Genomic DNA, 10,751 nt, shown 5'->3' with positions numbered 1-10,751 from the left:
TTTTTATCAAAGTATGTTGTACCTGTGTAAACCTCCATTCTGCATTGCATGAACTTTACAGCATACATGTCACATGCACCTTGCACTGAATTAAAATATGCCACATAAATAAGTGAATGAAAGGCAAGCTAGGGGAGGTTCAAAGCGGTGCCCAGATGGCACATTTCCCGCATATCTGGCACTTGGAAGAACAAAAATGAAGGACCTAGAAGTCCTTTCTACAAATGGTCTACTTTGGATTTCCACTGGAACCATCTTTTTAAAAGCCCTTGAAGTATCAATGATTGTTTTCATGCCATTGATATCAACAGGGATTAAATATATCAGGGTTATGAAGGCTAGGACATTTCTGGTGGCTGTACTGAAAATAATAATCTCCAGGATCATCATCTTTCTGTGTCGGCATTCCAAAGGTTGGTGTCCTGGAATAAGCTTCAGAGAACCTGAAAGGGATTCTGAAGGCAACCCAATCTAGATATTAGTGAGCAGGTATTCGTAGGTGGAGAGGACTTTCCCTTTGCTGTTGAAGGTACTTTCCCCATTTCCTGTAATAATTACTCAGGGTTTCAGAGACAAGCGATGAAGGAAATCTCACCAATTGTTACTTAAAACCAACTGAATGCAAGTTTGCAAGGTAGAGATGCCAAGAATTTACCGCTGTGGGTCTACTTTTATTGCATCAGGGTCTAGAACCCCAAATGATACAGGACTGGAAGGAAACAGGAAGGGTGCACTTAAATACATAAACCCTCATGGTACAATCATTGATGATAAGAAAAGTAAAAACTTAAAGGGCAGTGATAGTTTTCTTATTTTGCGTTTGTATTTACTGAAGAGATTCATGCTTGTGTTAGTCTCCATTGTTCACTTTACAGCTGCACTGGGACCTACATAATATCAAAAATAATAATAACAATAAGAAAAATACAATTCAAAATCCTAATTTGCTCAAATGTTCACCGTGATTCTTTTGAATTTGGATTGATTCCCAATGCTCACTTGCTAATTTTCATGTCTTCTATTCAGCCAAGGGGCATTGACTTTTTTTACAGCCTCATTTTACTCCAAACCCCAATCCAGCTTGGCCACGCCTGGTTAAGTATATCCCCTACACTGATTGGCTTCAGACACCTCTTACATTCCAATACAAGTATCCCCCCTCTGGCCAATACTTTCCAATACTTTCTTGCCTTAATATGGAGAACTGATAGCATAGAATGGCAGCCGCTTTCTTTAGTATCAGTAACACACTAGCCACACCCACTTACCAAATACTCACCAAATGCACCCAACTGCCCATTTTATACCTCCCACCAATTAAATAGGCCATGTGCAATATTTTCCTAGTTAACCCCAGTTAGGGTCAGGCAAAGCAGATCCAGAAGCATCCCTGGCACCCACTTCTACAGCTAGGTTCCTATTTGTGAATGAGTGTGGATTTCCTAAGAACAGACATTGCATTTGTTTTACTTAGTAGGGGTCTACTCTATGTGCAGGGCAGGGTACAAAGTACAAAAATGAATGCAATTTACTTTGTTTTGTGGCTCTTTGTCTATTGCTCCACAGGCAGATGAATGGCCAAAGGACTTTGTGCTCCAAAACAGAGCCAGAGACCTGTGTTGTAGGCTGCTGTCACTAAATTATGTACTCTGTGTACTCCATTCCAACCCCCTTTTGGTGGCATCAGAGGTGGGCCACTTGTGCTTAGGTATATAAGTAATGATGGCACGCTGGGTTGGGTCATATGAAAGCAGGTTTCGGTTGGGCATGAGCTGGTTATTTGTTGACACAAGCATCACTTATGGTCTAAGAACTCCTTGGTTCTTCTTTGATGGCTTCTTCTTAGGGGTACATTATTCCTCAGAAGAGCACAGTAGAATAGTACTACTTTATGGTGTATGGTGCATTTCAGAGATACTTTGCAGCAGGATAGCAATCATCCAGCATCCTAAGCAGTTCATATATTTACTATGTATGGCCAACTGTATGATATCCACCGATAAAACCAGTATCAGCCAGTGTATGGCATCATTGAGGCATCAAGAGCTATTTTGGTCTTTAGAAGTATAATTCAATTACAGCTTGACTGCATTGGCTCTAATATGGTCATTAACGTAGGGTGAAGCTCTTTGGAATAATGTAGATCATCAATGTAGATAAACTGGAACAATAGTTGTGTTTTTCATACCTTCTGTAGAAAGGTTAGAAGGTAGAGATGGTCCTACAAGGCTATGGAACAGTGTCTCATCACATAAAAGAATGTGCATGCCTCCTCACAGGAAAAATGCAGATGGCTACCCATTATCTCGCTGTATTCAAGCAGTCGAAGGAAACTGAATGATTGATGCACCCACCTTCTTTATTATTTAATAAAGGAAACAAAATCTATGACTCCAAGTGAAAAATGTAGAATGGAACAACAAAACATCATGAGGCATTATCCCTATAATGAGGCACACTAAAGCTGAATTATGGGATAATGAGCATAATAAATAAATAACCAGCAGTTAACTCGCATTGACATAGACCCATGAATTTTATGGTTAAATGATGACCACAAATGCTGATGAGTAGGAACTTAATTCAGCCTACTTTCTGTTTTCGGTGTATGACTCAAAGAGATGGCTCCTAAAGATTGCACCCGTCTTTTGTACTTTGCGCCCAGCCTTGCACATAGTAAATTAATGGAAGTTTAATTTACCCAATGAATAGCCTTGTTTGTCATCTGTAAATATTCCTTTAGAACCACTGAGATCATTAATAAAAACTCTTAAATGACAACGGATAGAATTGACCTCAAAATAAGCCTAAGAGCCATTGGAAAGGGTCCTTCCAAATCATAAGAGGTTTCCACCTAGAAATAGGCTAAGTCTAGGCCTTCTAAGGTTCCTACCCTTCATTTAAATCCTCAGAAAAATGGCCCTAGGTCTGGGGTAGGAGGAAGAGTATATCTTTTTCACAGCATTGGTCAAATATAATCTGATCCTTGGGTCCTTCAAGTAGTGCAAGAAGGCTTCTTTACTACCCCTCAAGCAAAAAATCCAGCCATGCAAGTTGCAATCTTAGATTGCATACAAAGTTCACGTAGAAAAAAAATGTCCATTGACTTTGACTAAAGTGGACGCCAAATTTTAAACTAAGAGAAACCTAAGAAACATTTTAGAGCAAGTAGACTACATGGCTACCTTAGATCCAGAAGGCACTTACTTGCATGCGCCAAGTTTTTTTTCAGCACATTGATTTTTTAGAAAAACCTCTAAATCCTCAGATACGAGTGCATTTTCGGCCAATAAACGCCTGAGAGTTTTTTGAATTTGATACGTGGAAGCTGGTTTGACAGGTGAAAAAAACTGTATTTGAGACAAAGGTCCTGGTGATCAAATTAATCTTTCCTTAGGGTTGAAGAAGAAGGATGATAAGTCTAATAACAACGTGCACTTCTGTAGGAATGTGAGCCACACAGATACAAAAGGAAGCCAGACTGAAGTCCTACCAAACTTGGTGGCATCCTGAAATTCAAAAAGCAGTTACTTAAAACATTAATTGCTGCATTGCCAGAAAAATATGTCACTTGGGTTAAAAATGTTGGTTAGAAACTGGTACTGCAGTTGTTATTCCTTTGTTAGAATCAAATTCATTCATGTTGGCTGCCTGAATAATGGATTTAGAGTGCAAAAAATAACCTTGTTTGTTACATATTTTACATAATTATTTACAATGTTTTTGCTTAGATGACCAGCCTCTACAAGTCAACACTCAACTGCAGGCGCAAGGCTGCAGGCTGAGTTATACAGGGAACTCTGAGTATCACTCATGTATTATAAGGGATAATGTACCCCCTACTGTAAATGATAAGGATATTAGAAGTCACTGAGGGGTTGTTCTGTGACCATATAAAGGCACAAGGCTGCAGGCTGAGTTATACAGGGAACTCTGAGTCTCACTCATGTATTATAAGAGATAATGTACCCCCTACTGTAAATGATAAGGATATTAGAAGTCACTGAGGGGTTGTTCTGTGACCATATAAAGGCACAAGGCTGCAGGCTGAGTTATACAGGGAACTCTGAGTATCACTCATGTATTATAAGGGATAATGTACCCCCTACTGTAAATGATAAGGATATTAGAAGTCACTGAGGGGTTGTTCTGTGACCATATAAAGGCACAAGGCTGCCGGCTGAGTTATACAGGGAACTCTGAGTATCACTCATGTATTATAAGGGATAATGTACCCCCTACTGTAAATGATAAGGATATTAGAAGTCACTGAGGGGTTGTTCTGTGACCATATAAAGGCACAAGGCTGCCGGCTGAGTTATACAGGGAACTCTGAGTATCACTCATGTATTATAAGGGATAATGTACCCCCTACTGTAAATGATAAGGATATTAGAAGTCACTGAGGGGTTGTTCTGTGACCATATAAAGGCACAAGGCTGCAGGCTGAGTTATACAGGGAACTCTGAGTCTCACTCATGTATTATAAGAGATAATGTACCCCCTACTGTAAATGATAAGGATATTAGAAGTCACTGAGGGGTTGTTCTGTGACCATATAAAGGCACAAGGCTGCAGGCTGAGTTATACAGGGAACTCTGAGTATCACTCATGTATTATAAGGGATAATGTACCCCCTACTGTAAATGATAAGGATATTAGAAGTCACTGAGGGGTTGTTCTGTGACCATATAAAGGCACAAGGCTGCCGGCTGAGTTATACAGGGAACTCTGAGTATCACTCATGTATTATAAGGGATAATGTACCCCCTACTGTAAATGATAAGGATATTAGAAGTCACTGAGGGGTTGTTCTGTGACCATATAAAGGCACAAGGCTGCAGGCTGAGTTATACAGGGAATTCTGAGTATCACTCATGTATTATAAGGGATAATGTACCCCCTACTGTAAATGATAAGGATATTAGAAGTCACTGAGGGGTTGTTCTGTGACCATATAAAGGCACAAGGCTGCAGGCTGAGTTATACAGGGAACTCTGAGTATCACTCATGTATTATAAGGGATAATGTACCCCCTACTGTAAATGATAAGGATATTTAGGTCAATCAATCATAGAACTAAGAAAGTTGCTTAAGATTTTGCCTTATGTTTCAGCAGCTAATCTAAATGTCATGCCATTATGACTCCTGCTCCTTTGTTCTGTCTCTGGTCGTATTTGCTTGGCTGTGTGTATAACATAGAATTCTACTTGTCACTGTTTCACTTTTGTGTTCAATGTCATTTTCTCCAGTTCATGTCAACTTTCCTTTTTTGTGGTGACAGCAGTTCATGTGAGATCTCCTCCGCCCCCCTCTGAGCTCCTTTCCGCTAGAGAAGGTGCTGCTCCCTCCCCTGACACAGAAGCCCCTGCAGTCATGGACACGTGCGTGCAATACCCCATGTCTGTATTCACAGTGCAGGGGCAGGTGGCTCCTGTGTCCCCAAATCATAAGCCTCTTAAGAAGCAGAACAAGATCATTGGTCAATGGGCGATTCAACTGGCGTTAATGGTCCTTGCTGTGCTGGCGCTTGTCGGAGCTGCCATTGAGATCTACATTCTGAGAAATCTACAGAGAAGTCTGGAATCTACACAAGAAATAGTAAGTCCTGCAGCGCTGCTTTGGGGCAGACAGATGGGGGTAACAGAGCAATGCTACTCTGATAGGAATATTCTATTAATTATCTTGCCTTGTTACTTTGCTGGTAGAAAGTTGGAGTAACTCTCTGCTAATTGTATCTGAAAGATGGCTATAGAATTGGGGCAATGGAGCAATGTACTACTGGTAGTATTAGTCAGATGAGTAATAGAACAAATCACTGCTCCTCCTACTGGGGAAATGGGTAATAAAGTTACAATCTGCTGGTAGCACTGGGAAGATAAGTAACCCAAGAAGAGCTTTATCCCAATGTTATCATTGGCATAAGGAACAGAGACAACGCTATGCTGGAAACCTGTTATCCAAAAAGCTCCAAATTATGGAAAGACCATCTTCCTTAGACTACATTTTATCCAAATAATCCAAATTTCATAAAATGATTTCCTTTTTCTTTGTAATAATAAAACAGTAGCTTGTACTTTATCCAAATTAAGATATAATTAATCCTTATTGGAGGCAAAACCAGCCTATTGGGTTTATTTCATGTTTATATGATTTTCTAGTGAAGATCCAAAATGCAAAGATCTGTTATCCAGAAAGCCCCATGTCCTGAGCATTCTGGATAACAGGTCCTATATCTATATTAGAAAGATTGGAAAAGCGCAATTCCTCGTATCGGAAAGATGGGAAAAAAATCCCATGTCCCACTGGTTGTATTAGGGAGATGGGGAACAGGGTAATGTTCTAGTACTGGCACAATAGGAAGTTTATTGACATTGTCTTGTTAATGGAAACCAATAATCTGTCTAATGATGTCACTCCCCTTCTAGTATCAGCATTGAGCCCTAATATGGCTTAGCACAAGCCTAATACATCTTCATTGTTTAAGCACGGGGCAGGAGGGATTCCAACATTCTGTGGGAGCAGATAAAACATATATCTTACAGGTCAAGTACTCACCCCAAATTTCACACAATTGTCCTTCAGTCCAGGGTTACCCAGGGCACAAATAAGCACTCACCCCAAATCTCCCCCTAACTGAACTTCAGACTGGGCCCCTTAGCTCATAACAAGGTTACAGATATATAGAAACATCGGGGTAACAGTCATGCTGCTATAGTTCCAGGGGTACCCAGGGTACAAATAAGCACTCACCCCAAATCTCCCCCTAACTGGCCTTCAGACTGGGCCCCCTTAGCTCATAACAAGGTTACAGATATATAGAAACATTGGGGTAACAGTCACCCTGCTATAGTTCCAGGGGTACCCAGGGTACAAATAAGCACTCACCCCAAATCTCCCCCTAACTGACCTTCAGACTGGGCCCCCTTAGCTCATAACAAGGTTACAGATATATAGAAACATTGGGGTAACAGTCACCCTGCTATAGTTCCAGGGATACCCAGGGTACAAATAAGCACTCACCCCAAATCTCCCCCTAACTGAACTTCAGACTGGGCCCCTTAGCTCATAACAAGGTTACAGATATATAGAAACATCGGGGTAACAGTCATGCTGCTATAGTTCCAGGGGTACCCAGGGTACAAATAAACACTCACCCCAAATCTCCCCCTAACTGAACTTCAGACTGGGCCCCCTTAGCTCATAACAAGGTTACAGATATATAGAAACATTGGGGTAACAGTCACCCTGCTATAGTTCCAGGGGTACCCAGGACACAAATAAGCACTCACCCCAAATCTCCCCCTAACTGAGCTTCAGACTGGGCCCCCTTAGCTCATAACAAGGTTACAGATATATAGAAACATTGGGGTAACAGTCACCCTGCTATAGTTCCAGGGGTACCCAGGGCACAAATAATCACTCACCCCAAATCTCCCCCTAACTGACCTTCAGACTGGGCCCCCTTAGCTCATAACAAGGTTACAGATATATAGAAACATTGGGGTAAAAGTTACCCTGCTATAGTTCCAGGGGTACCCAGGGTAATGAATAACCACTCACCCTAAATTCTAAGCCTAACTGGCCTTTAGGCTGGGCCTCATCCACAATTGCTAACTTCTGCCAGTTCAGAGCCCAATCCATAGCAGTGACTGACTGCCAAGGACAACATATCTTTCCTATCTGGGTCACTGACTGACTGACTCTTCTTGTTTATCTCACTGTTTGCCAATACCTGTAATGCAGGATGTAAAAAACATCTCCTCCTTCTCATCTGTATAATTATTCTTATAGTTCCCTGTAGAACAAGAGCTGAAGACTTTTCTTCAGTGTGTCTATCTTACATACATAGTACCATAGGCTCCTTCCTGTTTGTAGGGCAATACCAAGTACTATTTATTTTTCCTTTTTGTGTTGTTGACTTACCATCTTCATAATCAGCCAGTCTTACCTTATTGCTAATAAAAGTGTAATTGGACCTCATTGGGCCCACAAGACAACCTGTTACCAAGGGCCCACTCCCAATACAATGTTGTTTAGATAATGCTGAATATGAAATAAGAAAGAGCGAGGGGGAATTGACCTAGACCTGGACCAACCTGGGCATGTGCCACCAAAAGATCCTTTTCTAGTCTGGAAGGCCAGTCCAACCATGGTGTCATTAATAGTCAGCACACCTTTTGGGTATTGTTTTACCAACTGGCAGTATCAGGGAGTATCATCTATGTCTTCCTATGAGAATGGTCCATGATACCAATCCTTGAGGAGCAACAACAGTCCAGGTTTTCATGCTGTCCTTACCTGAGCACCAGTGGATAAATCAGTCACTGAACCCTTAGTTGGGACCCACTGACCTATGGGGTTGGGAATAGATTATAATTAAAAACATTTTTGTTCACTGTCTGACTCTTGTTTAATGTCTTTTCAAGATGCATGAAAATTTTGAAGCACAATACATGACTAAATCAAGTAAGTATCTATTTTTTCTAACATTTATTGTATGTAAATGATTATTAACCTATGAAATGTATGCTTACTGTTGATAAAGCTGATTGCAATACCAGGTCACAAGGTATATTAGCCAAGATTAATATGTGGAAAGGTTAAAAATGGGGTCATACAGAGGCCCATCGAAGCACAAACATTAAAGCAACAGTGTTTAACGACAATCCTTCATTAAAATCAGCTGTGCATTATCTACAGCAGGGGTCCCCAACCTTTTTTACCCATGAGCAACATTGAACTGTAAAAAGAGTTGGAGAGCAACACAATCATGAAAAAAGTCTGAAAAGGTCTGTGATTGGCTCTTTGGTAGACTCTATGTGAACTGGCAGGGTACAGTTGACTCTGTTTGACGGTACACCTGTTTTTTATGCAACCAAAACTTGCCTCCAAGCTTGGAATTCAAAAATAAGCTCCTGCTTCGAGGCCACTGAGAACAACATCAAAGGGATTGGAGAACATTTGTTTCTCATGAGCCACTGGTTGGCGATAACTGATCTATGGTATAGGTAATTTCCATTAAAAGCACTAGGATTCCTCATCTAAGGGTAATGGTCCAAACTATAGATGATTTAAAAATGACATATTGTTGGAATGTAAAAACAACACAGCAACAAAGTCCCCTGTTTTAGGTGAAAAAAACCCCTACATTTTGGGTAAGGAGGCCCATTGTTGCCTCTTCCTGCCTCTACCACAAGCGTTAAAACCCTGAACTTCAACTCAGCCCTCTGACCCATTTATATTTCCTTTATCTCATTGCGTTACATTTTGCCTCTGTTGGTTTTTCACATTCATCTGCCGTGTAATGCTTCGAGTGATATATCAAATCATTATAACTTGGATTTATAGATATTGTTTGATGTACAGGGATTCTTCATATATATATATATATATATAGATTGTTGTTTGGGGAACAGCTTTATGCTCCTTTGCCAGTTTTGTTGAAGGCCTCCTAATTATCACCCCTAACACCTATAACCCCAACTAATTTCATAATTCTATTGACTTCATCCAAGAGTGTCTCTAAAGCCCTGTGTGGGGGATTGTGAAATGGCCCTTTCATGTCACACATTTTAGCTTGTTCTGTTGTGAAAGACCAAATTATTTATGTCCATGGAGCCCCTTAGGTCTCATGCTAGTCCAGCCTGTTAAAGTTCTATTGCAGTAGTTAGTAGTGAGTGTAGACAATTGTCTTACATAATGCAAGTCTAATTTCCTGGGTTGTGTACACCATTGAACCCTGGTCTGTCATTATATGTCCTGTATGTGCAGAGATTGACATGTCTCTTCCTTTCATCTCTAGGTGACACAAGGAGCCCACCAGTACCCTCAGCTCATGTCACAGGTATGACAAATGTAGAGCTTAAGATAATATTTCACTTGCTTTGAGCCTTAAATAAGGTAGACAATATTATTTCCAAATAATTCAAAACAGATGTATATATTGCCATTCAGGCTTAGCTTATCCTTCCTTCCTTTATCCCCATTCCAGATTGCAAATGGACAAACAAGAATACAGGACCACAGCTGTTATGGGAGCCAAGACAAGGTTCATCATTTCTCCATGAGATTCAATACAGAAATGGTTCTCTCCTCTTCAGTAAGACCGGGATCTACTTTATCTACTCCAAATTGCAGCTGAGGTCTGTTGACTGTCCCAGAGTAGATGCCTCCAACTTATTTCAACATGGGGTTTACAAGAAAAGTCCACACTTGCAGGAAGAGACAATCCTTATGGAAAATAAAAAGCAGTTCTGCGAAACCCAAGGTGGTAAAATGTGGATAGGAAGCAGCTTCCTTGGAGGTACGTTTCAGATAGACAAGGGCGAAGAGGTGTATGTCAAGATGTCCAATAAAGAACTTATCCAGGTCAAGGATGGAACCATAACCTTTTTTGGTGTTTTCATGCTCTAGGAGGAGCACTTTAAAATATTTGCCCTGCACAGAGAGGACTAGACACTGTGAACTAAACTCAGTCTACACTGAAGGCAACGTCTTACTCTTAGGAAATACAAGATCATCTTACATCATACAAGTCATCTTGCATTGGAACCTGTTGTTGTTGTCTTCAAACAAGCTAGACATATCCCACAATGAAAAATAAACCAAATAGGAAACATTGTTATGTAATGGACAGTCTATAGACTTTCCTCGTGTGAAACCAACTTATTTCAGACCAGAAAATTGATGTTGGAGGTTTTAAAGCTACTTGGCAGGTAGCTGTTCCAGTTCCCTCTGCTCGTGTTCCA

At 40.6% G+C, this 10,751-nt stretch overlaps 1 protein-coding gene across 1 annotated transcript; it reads left to right on the top strand.

The window, feature by feature from the left end:
• The first annotated feature begins 5,348 nt into the window (after positions 1 to 5,348).
• Positions 5,349 to 10,463, top strand: LOC121401648 (tumor necrosis factor ligand superfamily member 14-like). The gene is made up of 4 exons (XM_041587315.1): positions 5,349 to 5,601; positions 8,430 to 8,469; positions 9,806 to 9,847; positions 9,995 to 10,463. The coding sequence occupies exons 1-4, from the start codon at positions 5,377 to 5,379 to the stop codon at positions 10,414 to 10,416; spliced, it is 729 nt and encodes a 242-aa protein (XP_041443249.1). The 5' UTR covers positions 5,349 to 5,376; the 3' UTR covers positions 10,417 to 10,463.
• Positions 10,464 to 10,751: the final 288 nt, after the last annotated feature.

This window comes from Xenopus laevis, chromosome 3L (assembly GCF_017654675.1).
Source record: "Xenopus laevis strain J_2021 chromosome 3L, Xenopus_laevis_v10.1, whole genome shotgun sequence".
NCBI classification, from domain to species: Eukaryota; Metazoa; Chordata; class Amphibia; order Anura; family Pipidae; genus Xenopus; species Xenopus laevis.
This window is presented reverse-complemented; position numbering and strand designations above follow the sequence as displayed.